At 51.1% G+C, this 18,918-nt stretch overlaps 1 protein-coding gene across 1 annotated transcript; it reads left to right on the plus strand.

Moving 5' to 3' along the window:
• The first annotated feature begins 155 nt into the window (after positions 1-155).
• doc2g (double C2-like domains, gamma) lies at positions 156-18,249 on the plus strand. The gene is made up of 11 exons (XM_023830709.2): positions 156-280; positions 924-1,969; positions 4,079-4,158; positions 4,245-4,319; positions 7,107-7,216; positions 8,676-8,802; positions 9,929-9,985; positions 10,718-10,842; positions 14,827-14,908; positions 15,294-15,390; positions 16,486-18,249. Exons 2-11 carry the CDS (start codon positions 1,624-1,626, stop codon positions 16,614-16,616), a joined length of 1,230 nt encoding a protein of 409 aa, XP_023686477.1. The 5' UTR covers positions 156-280; positions 924-1,623; the 3' UTR covers positions 16,617-18,249.
• Positions 18,250-18,918: the final 669 nt, after the last annotated feature.

The raw sequence follows: 18,918 nt of genomic DNA on the forward strand, positions 1-18,918 counted from the left end.
GAGACGATCATGCTCTGCACTCCGCACGCGGCACGCAGAGGCGGACTGGGGGATTTAGCAGGAAACGTCACAACAAGAAGCATGGGGAGGGATGGGGGCTGGGAAGGGGGGGGAGTGAGAGAGAGAGAGAGAGAGAGAGAGAGGGAGGGAGGGAGAGAGGGAGGGAGAGGTTATATTGACTCAATCCAGTTTTGGTCATTCCTCAGTGTGTGAGAGAGACAGAGGACAAGCAAGAAGACATGATGGAGACCAGGAAGGCAGGGGCACTCTGAGTGAGGAGGTACGTGTGTGTGTGTATGTTATGTGTGTCTGTGTATGTTTTGTGTGTGTTTGTGTACATGAGTGAATGTGTGTCTGTGTGTGCTGTGCATGTATGTTTTGTGTGTGTATGTGTGTGTGTGTGTGTGTGTGTATTTGTGTGTGTACGTTATATGTGTCTGTGTATGCGTGTTTGTGTGGGTCTGTGTGTTGTGCATGTGTTTGCGTTTGTGTGTCTGTGTGTTGTGCATGTATGTTTTGTGTATGTGTTAATGTGCACGTGTGAGTCTGTGTCCGTGTGTGCTGTGCATGTATGCTTTGTGTGTGTTGTGTGTGTGTGAATGTGTGTATGTGTATGTGTGTGTGTGTTGTGCATTTCTCTCTCAGTGGTTTTGTTCATGTTTGTGCTCTTCTGTGATGCCTTGCAGTGCTTCCATTGTATGAGACTTCAGCAGCTGTGCACACTGAGCCTGAAAATCAGAGCATGCATGCGTGCAGCTTTCGATGCAAACTTCACTGGGATCTGTGTATCAGGCTAGATTTGGGCACTTGTGCATGTGCGTTCTGTGAGTTGTGGCTTTTGCGCTGTGATCGGAGATTACTGATTAACCCTGTCATTATGCTGCCTTAATTATGAGTATTACTGTCATCATTTTCTCTTTCAGGTGACATATCCATTCTTTTTTTTCATTCAATATTCATTTTTTGAGCCTAATCAAAATGAGGGCCACGGTAGAACAATCACAGTAAATCTCCATTTTTGTCCTGTAAGGTTGTTCATATTATTCTACTAAAACACTCCACATAGCAGTCAAGTTTTATTATGTCCAGCTGGGCACTACAGAGTATTACTAGAGCATGTACTAGAGTACTGAGGGAGAGAATTAATACAATATAGTATAGATACAGTGGCTGAACACTGCTGTTCATTAACACTGTACTGAGACAGAAGGTTACAGTTCAGATTAGATACCACAGGCACAGTGACTTAACACTACTGAAAATTAACTCTTCTAAGAGAGGTTTAATAAATTATAGTGTAGATACAGTGATTAAGCATTAACGAACATTAACGCTGAACTGAGACAAAGTTAACACAGTACAGCGTAAATACAATGACTGAACACTATGGAACATTAACTCTGTACTGAGGGAGTGTTAACACAGTATAGCATAGATACAGTGACTGAATGCTAACACTGTACTGAGAGAGGGTTAATAAAGCAAAGTATAGATACAGTGACTCAACACTACTGAATATTAACACAGTATTGGGGGGGGGAGGGGGGGAGGGAAAGACAGGGATAAGATAGATGATCTTGACTCTAGCCCCACGCCCTCCTAGTCTCCCGTTCATACATTACCATGAGTGTGTCCAAGCCCCCACCTCCACACTCCCATTTCCAGCCCCCCAACCCCTCCTCACACCTGTCCCTGCCCACTGGGGGGGCCCCACTGGCCCCTGCATCACCCTCCCCCTCCCCGGTGAAGATCTCAATGCAGGAGCACTTTGCCATCAACGTCTGCCCCGGTCCCATCATGCCCATCCCGCAGATCTCCGACTTCTTCCCTCGTTTTCACGACTTCCCCTGCCCCCCTCCGGCCCCCCAACGAGAGCGGCAGGTAGTGCGGGAGGCAGGGCCCGCTGAGGGGGAGAAAGGGGACGTGAAGGAGGCAGAGGAACCCATGTACTCCGACGACGATGAGGACAGTAAGGCTGCCGTGTGTGTCAGTGTCACTTTCACTGTGTCAGTGTCGGTGCTGCTTCAACGTGTTCAAGTGTGTGCTGGATGCTGGCTGTCTTCGTTTGGGTGTGTCCTTGGCTGTGTCACTGTGTCAGTGTCAGTGCTGCTTTGACGTGTCCATGTGTGTACTGTCTTCGTTTGGGTGTGTCCTTGGCTGTGTCACTGTGTCAGTGTCAGTGCTGCTTTGACGTGTCCATGTGTGTACTGTCTTCGTTTGGGTGTGTCCTCGGTTTTGTCACTGTGTCAGTGTCAGTGCTGCTTTGACGTGTCCATGTGTGTACTGTCTTCGTTTGGGTGTGTCCTCGGCTGTGTCACTGTGTCAGTGTCAGTGCTGCTTTGACGTGTCCATGTGTGTGCTGGATGCTGGCTGTCTTCATTTGGGTGTGTCCTTGGCTGTGTCACTGTGTCACTGTCAATGCTGCTTTGACGTGTCCATGTGTTTGCTGGATGCTGGCTGTCTTCGTTTGGGTGTGTCCTTGGCTGTGTCACTGTGTCAGTGTCAGTGCTGCTTTGACGTGTCCATGTGTGTGCTGTCTTCGTTTGGGTGTGTCCGCGGCTGTGTCACTGTGTCAGTGTCAGTGCTGCTTTGATGTATCCATGTGTGTACTGTCTTCGTTTGGGTGTGTCCTCGGTTTTGTCACTGTGTCAGTGTCAGTGCTGCTTTGACGTGTCCATGTGTGTACTGTCTTCGTTTGGGTGTGTCCTCGGCTGTGTCACTGTGTCAGTGTCAGTGCTGCTTTGATGTATCCATGTGTGTACTGTCTTCGTTTGGGTGTGTCCTCGGCTGTGTCACTGTGTCAGTGTCAGTGCTGCTTTGATGTATCCATGTGTGTACTGTCTTCGTTTGGGTGTGTCCTCGGCTGTGTCACTGTGTCAGTGTCAGTGCTGCTTTGATGTATCCATGTGTGTACTGTCTTCGTTTGGGTGTGTCCTCGGCTGTGTCACTGTGTCAGTGTCAGTGCTGCTTTGATGTATCCATGTGTGTACTGTCTTCGTTTGGGTGTGTCCTCGGCTGTGTCACTGTGTCAGTGTCAGTGCTGCTTTGATGTATCCATGTGTGTACTGTCTTCGTTTGGGTGTGTCCTCGGCTGTGTCACTGTGTCAGTGTCAGTGCTGCTTTGACGTGTCCATGTGTGTGCTGGATGCTGGCTGTCTTCGTTTGGGTGTGTCCTCGGCTGTGTCACTGTGTCAGTGCTGCTTTGACGTGTCCATGTGTGTACTGGATGCTGGCTGTCTTCGTTTGGGTGTGTCCTCGGCTGTGTCACTGTGTCACTATGTCAGTCTCAGTGCTGCTTTGACGTGTCCATGTGTGTACTGGATGCTGGCTGTCTTCGTTTGGGTGTGTCCTCGGCTGTGTCACTGTGTCAGTGCTGCTTTGACGTGTCCATGTGTGTACTGGATGCTGGCTGTCTTCGTTTGGGTGTGTCCTCGGCTGTGTCACTGTGTCACTATGTCAGTCTCAGTGCTGCTTTGACGTGTCCATGTGTGTGCTGGATGCTGGCTGTCTTCGTTTGGGTGTGTCCTCGGCTGTGTCACTGTGTCACTATGTCAGTCTCAGTGCTGCTTTGACGTGTCCATGTGTGTACTGGATGCTGGCTGTCTTCTTTTTTGGTGTGTCCTTGACATATTCTGCACCTGTGTGCTTAGTTCTGTGTGCGATTTTTGTGTGTGAAGACTTATTTATTTACGGCACACTGATGTTACCATCACACACAATGTAAAGAAGGAGAATGGCTGTTTCAGTAAATTCACTGTGTCAGTCGCTGCTCCCGCTGTCCTCTGGAGCTGTAAGATACACGTGACGGATTTGCATGTGCTGTAGAACATGGCTTTTCTCCAGTGGCATTGCATCACTCAGTTTAACCACTGCGAGTCACTGTCCATTAGAAAGCTGCAGCCGTAATGGGGTCAGGAGCGTGCTAGGCCTCCAGATCTGTAATGTCATCTGCAGATTCACTCCCCGCGTCGCCACAATGCGTTACTTGATCTGAGCCATGCCGCGATTAGGATTCCTGCATGATCCATGGTCACGGTCCTCTTCACCCTCACTGGTGTCGCGTGATCACCTTTTCCAGCATATCTGGGCACTCTGGAGTTCAGCCTGCTGTTTGACCAGGAGCACAACTGTCTGCACTGTACAGTTCACAAAGGAAAGGTAGGCGCCTGCAGCGCTCGCTGACACCTCTGTGCAGTGACATCGCCAACATGGCATCACAGGAGATGTGCCATTCACTCCCACAGGGCTTGAAGGCCATGGACTCAAATGGACTGGCTGATCCATACGTGAAGCTTCACCTACTGCCAGGAGCCAGCAAGGTTAGGCTTGCTTCCAACTCACAGTCATGTTTATGTCACCCAGTGTCACATCAGCTCTGCTTCCCACTTCCAAGATAATGTGGACAGGGACAGTACAGAGCTGTGGATGGGGAAAGGACATGTCAACAAGGACAGGTACAGACCTGTAGGTGGGAAAAGGATGTTTAGACAGGGTGAGTACAGACCTGTAGGTGGGGAAAGGACATGTAGACAGGGACAGGTACAGACCTGTAGGTGTGGAAATGATGTGTAGACAGGAACAGGTACAGACCTGTAGCAAGGGGAAAGGACATGTCAACAGGGACAGGAACAGACCTGTAGGTGTGGAAAGGACATGTCAACAGGGACAGGTACAGACCTGTAGGTGTGGAAAGGACATGTCAACAGGGACAGGTACAGACCTGTAGGTGGGGAAAGGACTTGTCGACAGGGACAGGTACAGACCTGTAGATGGGGAAAGGACATGTCAACAGGGACAGGTATAGACCTGTAAGTGTAGAAAGAATGTGTAGACAGGGACAGGTACAGAGCTGTAGATGGGGAAAGAACATGTCAACAGGGACAGGTGCAGACCTGTAGATGGGGATAGGACATGTCAACTGGGACAGGTGCAGACCTGTAGATGGGGAAAGGACATGTCAACAGGGACAGGTACAGAGCTGTAGGTAGGGAAAGGAAATGTCAACAGGGACAGGTGCAGACCTGTAGATGGGGAAAGGACATGTCAACAGGGACAGGAACAGACCTATAGTGGGGAAAGGACATGTAGACAGGGACAGGTACAGACCTGTAGGTGTGGAAAGGACATGTCAACAGGGACAGGTACAGACCTGTAGATGGGGATAGGAGATGTCAACAGGGACAGGTACAAACCTGTAGATACGGAAAGGACGTGTCAACAAGGACAGGCACAGACCTGTAAATGTAAACAGGTACAGACATACCTGGCTGTCCTAGCCTTATTAAATCAGGTTCCTGTATCTGGGGACAGAGTCCCTGTATACTTCTCTTTCACAACCTCTCTTATCCTACCGTCTTTATCACTCCATTCCTCCTCCACCTACTTTGACCTTGGAATGCCAGCACTGTGGCGGGAGGGGGAGAGGGAGTGAGGCAAAGGGAGGGATGGAAAAAGGGAGAGAGAGCGAGAGAGACAGACGAAAGGATGACAGCAGCAGGTGGTTGTCATGGAAACAGCAAGGATTGCTACACGAATCACGTCAGTGGCAGAAACGGGATGAGAACGGGGGGGGGGGGGGGGGGGGCGTGCGAATACCGACCACCAAGGCACGCTGGCAGGGGCACGTGGCACTAGACGATGTCACCTGACTGCACATTGCCAGCTAGGTGGAGCAGCAGGATTGTGATAGTAGCAGGGAGGGGCGTGGCAGGGCATCCACATGGCCGGTGCCTGTGGAGACGCACGGGGCTCCTCAAGCCCAGGCTGTGTGGAAGGTGTGACGCACAGACATGGCCAGATGCCGCAAGACGCTGGAATGTGCTGACGCCATATGTTGTTTTGCACTGAAATGCACCAGGCGGTGAAGATGGACACAGGAAGTGAGTGGGGAGGCAGGAGAGGTGAGGAAGCTGACTGAGGTGTGATGCTCACTCTGTAGGGTTGGTCCATCCTCTCTCACTGCAGACTAAAGGCCGGTCCATCCTCCCTCAGTGAAAACTAATGGCTGGTCAATCCTGCCTCACTGCAGGCTAAGAGCTGGTCTTCCTTCACTGTAGACTAAAGGCCAGTCCATTCTGCCTCACTGCAGGCAAAAGGACAATCCATCCAGAATTACTGCAGGTTAAAGTCCAGTACATCCACCCTCACTGCAGACTAAAGGCCGGTCCATCCTCCCTCACTGCAGACTAAAGACCGGTCCATCTTCCCTCATTGTAGATTAAAGGCTGACCCATCCTCCCTCACTGCAGACTAAAGGTCAATCCACCCTCCCTCACTGTAGACTAATGGTCAGCCCATCCTCCCGCACTGCATACTAAAGGTCGGTCCATCCAACTTCATTGCAGACTAAAGCCCGATCCATCCTCCTGCACTGCAGACTAAAAGCCAATCTTCCCTCACTACAGACTGAAGGCTGGTTCATTCTCCCTTAATGCAGACTAAAGGCCGGTCCATCCTCCCTCACTGTAGACTAAAGGCCACTCTTCCCTCATTGCAGACTACAGACTGACCTATCCTCCCTTACTGCAGGCTACAGGGCCAGTCCATCCTCCCTCACTGCAGGCTACAGGGCCAGTCCATCCTCCCTCATTGCAGGCTACAGGGCCAGTCCATCCTCCCTCACTGCAGACTAAAGGCCAGTCTTCTCCAAGCGCAGTTCCACCTAAAATCTGTGTAACTGCTTTCTCCAGTGGCACCACAGCCGTTCCTCCTTCACTCCCTCAGTGATATAACTACCCCCAGCAGCAAGTGGAGCAGTGGGTAAGGTGTTCCCCTGGGGTCCTGGCCAGTCTGCATTGTGGGGTTTCCTGAAGGTCACCTTCTTTAAATGGGCCAGTGAGCTGAGCCACTGAGCCTCGTCGCCACGGTATCAGTGGGCCATGTGCTCTTTTCTCCATTAGCTGCTGTTTCCGCTGATCCTGCTGTACATGCTGTCTCCCTTCCATTCACAGCTGGCTGTGTCTGAGAGCAGGAGGCTTGCGATTGATGGGGGGTGAAAGATTGTGTCCTCTCTTTCCTCAACAAAGTAGGTGAACAGATGCCTGGAATTACCTGAGGGAAAGAGATAAATGGGCATTTCTCTCTCTCTCTCTCTCTCTCTCTCTCAGGCAAACAAACTACGCACCAAGACCTTGAAAAACACATTGAACCCAGTATGGAATGAGACACTGATTTACCATGGCATCACTGCTGCTGATATGACTACTAAAACGCTCAGGTACTGCCTACAACTTCCAGCATCCCTCTGTGATACTGACTCCAACTCCCAGCATCCCTCTCTTCCAATTTGATTCTGAGCTTTTCCACTCGCTTATTTTCAGTCAATGCCTATAACTCCCCGCCCCTGTACACGCCCCTACCTGACAGCCAACCACAAATTAACTAGCTGAAAACTCAGATCTAGATCAGGGTGTTCTGTTGCTTAGGTAATGCCTACACGTTTGAACACCTCCAGTCCAGAACATTTCACTTTGTCCTCTGTTCACCTTGCTCCTTATCTTGGCATCAGAGACCTCACCAATGCCCTGATTCAAAGTAGAGAGTTTGATGTTGCCACCTCTCCATTGTTGGGTTTGATATTGTTCTGTCAGAATATTTTACTTCTGGGCACAAATCCATTTAATTTGTACCACTAAACACCCCAGGCTGATGCCTACATCTCAGCAGATTTTCCTGTGGATTTTTGCCTGCGCACGTCACAGGGTGTGAATCAGCCGCAGACAACCAACCGCTTTCCCCTCTGACGTCAACATCGCGTGAGCTAATCTCGTCAGGACTCTGTCCCACACTAGGCCGGGCGACTCCAATCTCTGTCAGTCGACAAGCACCTTGCTGAGCTGCAGATCTCAAGATGGATCAGGTGGTTCTAGGAAAAACTGATTTACGAGGTCCTACTGTGAGCGAAGCCAGGAACAGGAATGGGTATAAAGTATGGCCACTCAGTGCCACCTCAGAAGCCCTGAATTAGCATCCAGGCCGGAACCAGGATAAATACAGCGGGCAAATTGTTTGCTGTTCAATGCGAAAATAACACAATAAATTATATTATGAGCGATAACAGGTGCATTAAAGAAAACAATTAAAAGCATCTTTCCCACCATAACCAGAGATGTAGAACTATAAGAATAAATGAAAGAACTGCAGCTGTTAAAGGTGAAGCGTTAACGTGTTAGCATTAATCTTAATGCAAGAATGCTTTAACTTAGCATTAATGTTAATGTCATAACACATTAACTTCAATTGTGTTAATTTTGGTACCGAGCAATAATGTTATTCTTGAGGCGTCTTGGCAGGAGCACCGTGAAATGGGTGGTTTGCTCAGTCAGCGGCCTCCCAAAAGGAGGCGCTGTAGTCGCCTGATGGATTGACCAGCCCTGGTCAGAGGAGCTGGGCATACAGCTGTCGGGGGGTGAGGGGGAGGGCATAGCAGCCTGCTTCTTGGCTTCCTTGGGGGGCACAAGGGGCCTGGGGCATATATGATGCAGAAACACAGCTTTCCGTTAGAAAAACACAAATGATGTCTGAGCTGTTCAGAGCCCCAGAATCAGGGGGTGGATTTAGGGGAGAGTGATAAATGCACTCTGTGCTGTGGGGATGGGGAGCAGCGTCTGGAGGGTGGTCTATTTTCCCCCAGCAGGGGGTAGGATGGGCCTGAGTGGCATGTCTGTGCCCCACAGGCTCTGCGTGTGCGACATGGACCGGCTGGGCCGCAATGAGTTTATCGGGGAGGTGAGGGTGGTGCTGAAGAAGCTGCGTGAGGGAGAGACCAAGCGCTACAACATGGGGCTAGAGCGGCAGATGCAGGTGAGGGGCAGGGCGAGGAATGGGGCAATGGGGAGGGGCAGATGGAGGATGAGGGGTGGGGAAATGGGGAGGGTGATGGGTGGGGCAATGGGGAGGAAAACAGGGAGGGTGAGGAGCAGGGTGAGGGTGAGGGGGGCAATTGGGGAGGGGCAGAAGGAACGTGATGGGCGGGTGAGGGTCATGGTGATTTTTGGAGTAGGGCAATGTTGAGGGGTGGAGTGAGGATGAAGGTGGAAGGCAGATGGGGTGACTGAGGGGTGGGGTTAGGGCAAGGGGCGGAGCAAGGGGTGGAGCAAGGGTGAGGGGTGGGGTTAGGGCAAGGGGCGGAGCAAGGGTGAGGGGTGGGGTTAGGGCAAGGGGTGGGGTGGGGTTAGGGCAAGGGGTGGGGTTAGGGCAAGGGGCGGAGCAAGGGGTGGAGCAAGGGTGAGGGGTGGGGTTAGGGCAAGGGGCGGAGCAAGGGTGAGGGGTGGGGTTAGGGCAAGGGGCGGAGCAAGGGTGAGGGGTGGGGTGGGGTTAGGGCAAGGGTGAGGGGTGGGGTTAGGGCAAGGGGTGGGGTGGGGTTAGGGCAAGGGGTGGGGTTAGGGCAAGGGGCGGAGCAAGGGGTGGGGTTAGGGCAAGGGGCGGAGCAAGGGTGAGGGGTGGGGTAGGGTTAGGGCAAGGGGCGGAGCAAGGGTGAGGGGTGGGGTGGGGTTTATGGCGAGGGGGCAGAGAGGAGCAGAATGAGAGCGTGCAAGAGAGTCAGGGTGACTGGTGGATTGATAGTGATGGTGAGGTGATTGTGTGGGGTGGAGGGAAATCTACAGGAAGGCCAGAGTCTGTGACTATAGGCTGCGTTCACACATGCACAGGGAGCAGCTGCAACCTGTGAATCTTGCCAGTCAGGGGTGGACTGGCAACAAAAAGCAACCTGGGAATTTGCTATCAAGCAGCTGCCAACTGGGGGGATGGGGAGTCAGCCTGGGTATATAGATCATGTTTATATAGGCTAAATAATACTGGTGTTGGGAAAGAAAGACCAGCCCTCACAAGACTGGCCCACCAGGAAATTTGCCCAGCTTCCCGATGGCCAGTACACACCTGCTGCCCGTCTTACAAACCCCGTCTCTGTCTATCTCTCTCCTCCCAGCACAAGGAAGGTAGCAGCCTGGCCGTGGAGCAAGGAGCCCCCGTGGCTGAGGAGGAGGCGCGTATCCATCGGCCATCACCCAGGGAACATCCGCGGCTCTCCATCACGCTCCTCACGTGCCGCTAAAGCTGCTTCCTAGTAACCGCTACTCTGAAGGCCAGTGAGGACAGACGGGAACGTGACCGGCCGAGAGCAGCGGCCGCTATAGTAAAAGCGGTGTAAACACAGTAATAGTCATTAGTATCGTGGTAATTAAATGGCGCCTGAATAATTACACGCAGCATGATGAGGCAGCGCTCCCGCGGCTGGGACAGGCTGTGTGACTACAGGCGGCCGGGGGTCATCTGTGCTCCCTCCAGGGGGCGTCCTGGGTCACTCGGCCAGAGGACTTTGGCAGGGTGGGGGCTGGGAGCAGCATTTGGCGTTCCAGTCTTCTGGCAGTGCCTCACCCCACACCCCACACTGTCACCCCTCACTCATCACTCCTTACCCCACACCCCATGCCATCACCCCTCACTCCTTGCTCCGTACCCCACACCAATGTCAACCCTCATCCCTCATTTTATACTCTACACCCTCATCCCATACTATCACTCCTCACTCCATACCCTTTACCCCACATTGGCACCCTCTCACCCTACCCCATACTCCACACCCATACCGTCACCCCTCCCCCTTCACTCCGTATCCCACACCATCACCACTCACTCTTCACTTCTCACTCCATACCCCACACCACACAAACCACACCCTGCCTGCCTGACAGCTACCTGTGCTCACTTTCCGCAGAGGGGCCGCATCCTGGTGTCACTGTGCTACAGCCAGGAGAAGAGCAGCCTGTGTGTGGGCATCATACGCTGTGCCCACCTGGCAGCCATGGACTCCAACGGCTACTCTGACCCCTTCGTCAAGATGTGAGTATGACAGCTGGACTTTCTCATCAATTGTTAATATAATTGATCAGGCTGGAAGGGGGTGAGTTGGATGCAGGTGCCAGGAGAGGGGCAAGTGTTCCTTTGATGCCCGTCTGCCAGGACCTGAACTGGGTAATTCTGTGAGGCTCTCCCCTGTGTGCAGCCCGCTTGCCGGGACCTGAACCGGGTGTTTCTGTGAGGCTGCGGCCTGTGTGCAGCCCACCTGCCAGGACCTGAGCCGGGTGTTTCTGTGAGGCTGCGGCCTGTGTACAACCCGCCTGCCAGGACCTGAGCCGGGTGTTTCTGTGAGGCTGCGGCCTGCATGAATCCCGCCTGTCAGGACCTGAACCGGGTGTTTCTGTGAGGCTGCGCCCAGTGTGCAGCCCGCCTGCCAGGACCTGAGCCAGGTGTTTCTGTGAGGCTGCGCCCTGCATGAATCCCGCCTGTTGGGACCTGAACCAGGTGTTTCTGTGAGGCTGCGGCCTGGATGACTCCCGCCTGCCAGGACCTGAGCTGGGCATTGTTGCGAGGCTGTGCCCTGTGTGAAGCTCGCCTGCCAGGACCTGAGCCGGGTGTTTCTGTGAGGCTGCGCCCTGCATGAATCCCGCCTGCCGGGACCTGAACCGGGTGTTTCCGTGACCCCCATCTGCCGCTCACTCACCTACTTTCAGGCAGCTAAGCGCTTCATGCTAGATCACTCACGTTTTTATTGCCATGCTACTGGCTTTGCACGTCTTTGCTCTTAGGAGCAGCTTGATCAGGCTGTGGGATGGTGAGTGTGGGTCAGAAGACAGAGAGAAGGTGTGTGTACCTCTGTGTGTGTGAGAGAAAAACTCTGTCTCAGGGTGTCTTTACCATGCACTGACTTCACTTTATTGAAAGAACAACGCTTGCTTTAATGCCTGTGTTTTTGATGTGATAATTGTTTTTTTTTTCTTATTTTGCGTTCATTCAGGTCCTGTCTTTTTCTAAACCAGGCTGTTTTTGCAGCTATTTTGGAATCAATCATTAACATATGTGCAGCTGCCACATTCGCAGCTCCTGTGCCCCTCGGCTCTGCCTGCTAATTTCAGCATCACTGAGCTGTCGTTTCCCGGCTGCGCCTGTAGCGTAGCTGTTTACACGCCACTGTCACTATTTCAGCGGCCGGTCAGCTCTCTTTATGCACAGGAGCATGACATAGGTCTATGGTAGAGGTGCCGGGCTGGCAGTGACCCCCCCCCAGCCCTGCAGAGCCGTGTAAGAAGGACCCCGGTGCTCCCTCACCTGCCCTGTGCTGGGGGGGGGGGGTACATAGGGGTTACTCCCTCATGTTGGGATAGGGATTCAGATAAGCAACAAACCCCCCAGTGGTTTTCCGAAGGCTCCGGGGCCTTACCATGCTTTACTGAGTCCAGCTATATGGAGAAAGGTTTCCCAGTCTTGGGGGAGGGGGCAGCCATATCTGTAAGATGAGTGGCGGCTTTGAGGAAGCTGGATCACGCACTCCGCCGTTAAACCCAACCGGCCACAGGCAGCGTTGCCGCGGAGAGCCGCCATGGTCACGGGCATCTTCCTGGGCAGCTTGTCCTGGTCCTTAGCCACCATAACCACGGCGACTCATATCTGAATACACATTTTACTAGTAGGACATATAATTAAATATTGAATTCCTTATCTTCCCATTACACACCCTGCCCCCCCAGCGAAGCACAGCCTCTACCGCTTTTACTTCTCCCTCTCCCTGCTGTTTTACCTCTCTCCCCTCCTCTTTACACTCCCATTTCCCTCTGTATCTCCTCTTTCTCCATATCTGCCTATCTCTTCCCTGCTCCCCCTCCTCTCTCTCCCCTTTCCTCCATATCACCCTCTCTCTTCCCTGCTCCCCCCTCCTCTCTCTCCCTCTTCTTCTATTTCTCTCTCTCTTCCCTGCTCCCCCTCCTCTCTCTCCCTCTTTCTCCATATCACCCTCTCTCTTCCCTGCTCCCCTCTCCTCTCTCTCCCTCTTTCTCCATATCACCCTCTCTCTTCCCTGCTCCCCTCTCCTCTCTCTCCCTCTCTCTCCATATCACCCTCTCTCTTCCCTGCTCCCCTCTCCTCTCTCTCACTGATTTTCTGGCAGGAACCACATTTCAGTATAAATATTCAAAGCCAGAATGAAAGCTAAAAACAGCAGTGTGAGGACAGCAAAACACTAAAATCATGTCCTGCTAATTCAGAGTCCAAGTCTCTCTTCTTCTCTCCACTCATCTCTCCCAAATTAAACAAGTGCTTCATTCACATGAAAAGCAATGGCATTTTGAAAATAAAATCTGAAAAATGATTACCTTAGAAAACAGGTGTATCACCTTATTTGTCCTTCTTTGGCCTGAATGACCAGATGTAGCCACTAGCCTCTTGGTCTCTTCATCTAAACCCACCTCATTTGTCTGCTTTCATACACAGTTCATTCTGCGATCTAATCAGAGGTCTTAACCACGGTCAGGAGCAGGGCTCCCCCCCAGGTCATCCCATGTCTGTCCCGGGCCTCTACGCCCCATCAGCGCCAGCTCTCAGCCCCAACGGGCCGGTTATGTCTGTGATGATGTCAGCCTCGTCAATTTCTTTTCATACCTAGAAGGTTTTGCACTTCTGTGAAGTTTCCCAGACCACCGAAGGCGTGTTTTAATGGACATTTCCGGAAGCAGGTGCTGGTGTGATAGGACCCCGCCAGGCTTTGCTGACATTTCATGGCTGTTTTCTCTGTTGCACATCAGCACGCTGCCGGATGTCAGGTTTTTGAGGTATCTTGTGTTGGGGGCAACAGATTAGTGCATAGGCGACCCCAGGGCCCTGGCAGACATTAGGGCCCCAGCCCACCCCAGGAAAAATAGAACGGATACTCAAGTTGGTATCACCTGAGAGTCCATGCTGATGTCAGTCTAGGGCCCCTGGATAAGTTAATCCGCCCTTGAATGTAGGATCTGTTTACTCTTCATCATTGGTTCGCCCAGCTTCAGTGCCTCTTGGCCCTGCCTACAGAGACACACTTGTGTTTTTAAGTCTTTTCCTTATGTTTCTGTGTTCCTCATGCCTTTTTTCACATTTCCGTGTTCCTCACGCCTTCTTGACGTTATTTGTTCCTCATGCTTTTTTTGTTACCGTGTTCCTCACGCTTTCTTTATGTTTTTTATTCCTCACATCTTTTTTACATTTCTGTGTTCTCACGCCTGAGTTTTTTGCGCTACTGTGTTCCTCACACCTTTTTCACATTTCTGTGTTCCACAAGCTTCTTTTCATTTTTTTGTTCCGCGTGCCTTTCTTTGTTACTGCCTTCCTCACGCCATCTTTGTGTTCTTTGTTCCTCATATCTTTTTTACATTTATCTCTTCTCATACCTTTTTTATGTTACTATGTTCCTCACACCTATTTCGCTTCTGTGTTCATCACGCCTTTTCATTTTTTGTTCCTCGTGCCTTTTTCTGTTATTGTGTTCCTCACGCCTTCCTTACGTTTCTTTGATCCTCACGCCATCTTTACATTTCTGTGTTCCCCACCCCTTCGTTACGTTTCTGCGTTCCTCACCCCTTCGTTACGTTTCTGCGTTCCTCACGACTTCTTTACATTTCTCTGCTCCTCACCCCTTCGTTACGTTTCTGCATTCCTCACGCCTTCATTACGTTTCTGCGTTCCTCACGACTTCTTTACATTTCTCTGCTCCTCACGCCTTCATTACGTTTCTGTGTTCCTCACGACTTCTTTACCTTTTCGTGTTCCCCATGACTACTTTGTGTTTCTGTGTGCTCCACGCATTCATCATGTTTCTGTGTTCCTCATGCCTTCTTTACATTTCTCTGCTCCTCACGCCTTCATTACGTTTCTGCGTTTCTCACGACTTCTTTATCTTTTCGTGTTCCCCATGACTACTTTGTGTTTCTGTGTGCTCCACGCATTCATCATGTTTCTGTGTTCCTCATGCCTTCTTTACATTTCTTTGTCCCTCTATCTTCTGCTTAACATCCCCAGCGTCCTGCAGCCAGAGGCGGGCAAGAAATCTAAATACAAGACATCAGTGAAGAAGAAGACCCTGAACCCGGAGTTCAACGAGGTATAGGCTGTTTGTTACCTTCAAGGATGTAGGCTTCAGAGGGGCAAGGTGGTGTATGGTGTGTAGTAAAGAGTGCGCAGTGTCCTCCAACGTGTAGTTAAGTGAGCACAGTGCCCCCCAGTGTTGTGAAGTGAGCACAGTGCCCCGCAGTGTGTAGCGAAGTGAGCACTGTGCCCTCCATTGTGTGGTTAAGTGACTGCAGTGCCTCCCCCCCAAAAAAAATGTAGTGAAGAGAGCTCAGTGCCATCCCCACCCTAGAAAATGTTTACTTTTAGTTCTAAATGGTTCAGGCACTTCAAGTGCATTGCAATGACTTTAGATGGAGGGGGAGGGGGTGCTGTTTTATCCCCCACCCCGACTAACACGCCCCCTCTGCACCTATCAGGAGTTTTTTTATGAAGTTCCTCATGACCAGCTGGCCAAGAAGACGCTGGAGATCTCCGTGTGGGACTACGACCTGGGAATGAGTAACGACTTCATCGGTGAGAGGAAGCGGGGATGGGGAGGGTGGGGGGGATGAGGTGATGTCACCTATTAATCACGCAGATGTTTGTGTTTATTATGATCTTCTCAGTAACAGCCATGATTCACCCAGCTTACTCTTTTTATGGTGTTCGTGCTCCCTGCGCTCCGCTGAGAGCGACAGCCTGGTTCCGGGGGGGGGGGGGGGGGATGCTTGCAGAAGCAGAGCTCAGGCAAATGCTGCAGCTGCATGTGCGTGTGCGTGTGCCTGTGCATGTGCGTGTGTATATGTGCGCTTGTGCATGTACCTCTACGTGCATGCACGGGTGTATGTGTGTACGCATGTATATCCCATGTGTGCTTGCACGTGTCTGTGTGTGTGTGTGTGTGTGTGTGTGTGTGTGTGTGTGTGTGTGTCCATGCTGCTCAGCCGTCAGCTTCTGTGTGTAGCTCAGCGCTGGTGCCATCGCCAAGCAGCAGTTTAATGTTCCATTATAGCACTAAACCCTTGTCCCTTGGGGGAGCTTCAGCTAGGATCTGCGCTCCAGACCCATTCCGAAAACCAAGGTCCTCCGATGGCCCAGTTCAGCATCCCTGTCCTTCCGCGACAAATCCTCGTTCACCATGAACTTAGACACCAGGCTCACAGAGGGACACCCCTCCCCCCAACAAATCATGTCATTTTTAGGGTCATAAATACCAGTGACATCAGAGATGTGACCTTGCTCTGAAAATGTTCCAGTGAAGGAAGATCTGCTCACTTCGGCCATACAGTGATGAGACAATCTCTGTTTTTGTTTTCTTTTTTTTATTCTGTTGAAATTTGGCCAGCGAAGCGCTGTCGTGACACTGCCGGTCACGCTCGGCCAGTCATGTGCCCATAAGGGGGCGCTGTGCTTCTGCGACTCCAGTGGGGGGGCTTTCTGCATGGCTTGAGGTGGTGCTCAAACACCATGTGAGCCATTCCCGCTTCCCAATAAATAATAAGTCTGCTTTTCTCTCTCTCCTTCTCTCACTCCTCCCTCTCCCTATCTGCCTCTCCCCATGCCCACTCTCTCTCCCCTCCTCTTTTCTCCCTCTGCTCCTCTCCCTGTCTCCTCCTCTTTCCATGGCAGGGGGGGTGGAGCTGGGTATCAACGCCAAGGGAGAGAGGCTGAGGCACTGGTTTGAGTGTCTGAAATACATGGGGAAGAAAGTAGAGTACTGGCACACACTGACACAGCAGGGTCAGCCGAGCAGCGACTGACACACTCACTGACACACACAGAGACTGACACACTCACTGACACACACAGAGACTGACACACACAGACACTGACACACTCACTGACACACAGAGACTGACACACACAGACATTGACACACTCACTGTCACACACACTGACACACACAGACACTGACACACTCACTGACACACACAGACACTGACACACTCACTGACACACACAGAGACTGACACACACAGACATTGACACACTCACTGTCACACACACTGACACACACAGACACTGACACACTCACTGACACACACAGACACTTACAGACACAGACACTGACACACACAGACACTGACACACTCACTGACACACACACTGACACACACAGACACTGACACACTCACTGACACACACAGATACACATGCACAGTGACACACACACACAGACATACAAGGACAAACAAGCACACACACACACACATTTATGTTCCTTGCTGATTCACTTTTGCATACAGTCAGTCATAGGTAGCCCCACACCACTGAAAGAGGTCAAAATTGATGGCTAAAAGCGGAAGTGGTGTAGAGGTATATTTGTTCTCTAGGGTGTCCTCGCACACACACAGACACACACACAGACACTGCTAAAATAAATAAGATAGTAATAATGAATGAATCATTATAACCATAATTATGGATTTATGAATTCATACATTTCACAGTTGATATAAAAAGCCACTGTGCAGGTACTGCAATAATGTCATAAAACCGATAATAGTGATGATTATAACAGTAATAATAACAGAGATCCCTGCTGCCCATTCGCCGCCTCTCGGAGGTTCCGTCTGTGGCCTCATCACCACGGTGACGTTCTGGACGTGGTGGATGTGGTTGCCGGGTTCCTGTCCCGTCAGTCAGCATCACACCGTCATCTGTCCCATGTGAGACCTGGAACTGCCCTGTGTTGGTCTTGGTCCTCGTCAATACAATGCAATCCTGAGTAGCACAGACAAAAGCACAAGACCGCTCCGTGTTAGTCAGTGTAGCCCAGTGTCTCCCCCCAGTGGCGCGTGGCTGTATGTGTATGTGTTGCCATGTGAACTGACTCCTGTGCTCTCAGCTGGCCTCCTCCCCCAGGCAGACCTGCACGGAGCAAGCAGCTGGAGCGGGGGGTATGTCTGCTGACATCGCACTGATGTGGGGCTTGCCGTGCCCTCCCTCCCGGTGCTGGGACACCCCGGGACCTCAGGCATTTATCCCCCGTCCCCCAGCCCCCAACAACAGACATGAATCACGATCAGACTAGAATATGTGACCAGAGCGTCTGGAGACCCACCCAGTTTCATGCCCTAGGGGCTGCTGGGGTAGGGTGCATATGGCTAGGAAGACGTGCACATACCCATATGGGGCGGGGGTGGGGTGGGGCAGGGGCAGGGCAGGGGCGTATTAGTGTCTATGCACTTTTGCACACGGTGGCCATCTGCCAGTTGTGTTTACGTCGACAGTGTACTAATCCATCACTCTCGAGCATGAGCATAATGATGTTACGACATTTCGTTTCGTAACGTTTTTGTATTCTTGATGTCTGTGTGAGATAATGTCATGTGACCGCCATCGTGTGGTGAGTCTGTGTAAGTGCAGCAAAAATAAATGGAATATATGTTCTGGTGTGGTTTAGTGAGCTTCCTTTTTTATCACCTACTGCCAATAACCTGTATTTAACACTACAGAGAGTTTGCCAGTGACCCGTATTTAACACTACAGAGAGTTGCAACCATGACACAATATTTTTCACCAGTATTTGAACTAGGGCTGAACTTCAGTTAAGCTTTTTTTCTGTTGAAAGCAGAAAGTGGTTAAATGAAACAACAATTATTAAGTGTTAAGCCTATATATTGTTGCCTCCATAGATGTATAAAGTGGACATTTTATCACCTGTAATTATACTGACTTTGCGCCTTTAATACAGGCAGCTCTCGACTGATGTACGTAATCCATTCCGCAAACTTGGGAGTTTACCTTACCAAACCATTCAAGACACCTTACAGGACACATAAGCCAAAGAAAGAATTAGTAATATTAAATTAATGCAATAAGTGTGGATTTACTTACAGGCTTATGCTGCCTTGCTAGTGCGTCCGCATTTTTTGCATCCGGATTTACTTAAGTTGATCCTATATAAGTCATGAGCTGTCAGTACTTTGAAAACAGCAGCAGTAACACTGGCTGGTACTTACATGCAGGAAATCATACACTTTGAAATGGATCCCATATTTACCATTTAGCTATGCAGAATGTTGTCAAAAGTTAGCACCCATATTAAATACACATATG

Source organism: Paramormyrops kingsleyae, chromosome 25 (assembly GCF_048594095.1).
Source record: "Paramormyrops kingsleyae isolate MSU_618 chromosome 25, PKINGS_0.4, whole genome shotgun sequence".
Classification (NCBI taxonomy): Eukaryota; Metazoa; Chordata; class Actinopteri; order Osteoglossiformes; family Mormyridae; genus Paramormyrops; species Paramormyrops kingsleyae.

Bases quoted from the DNA above. Each gene is read 5' to 3' on its own strand.
- doc2g (XM_023830709.2), top strand. From the start codon at position 1,624: ATGAGTGTGTCCAAGCCCCCACCTCCACACTCCCATTTCCAGCCCCCC. The intron at 8,803-9,928 runs GTGAGGGGCAGG...CTCTCCTCCCAG, and splicing joins GGCTAGAGCGGCAGATGCAG to CACAAGGAAGGTAGCAGCCT. The intron at 9,986-10,717 runs GCGCGTATCCAT...CACTTTCCGCAG, and splicing joins CCCCCGTGGCTGAGGAGGAG to AGGGGCCGCATCCTGGTGTC.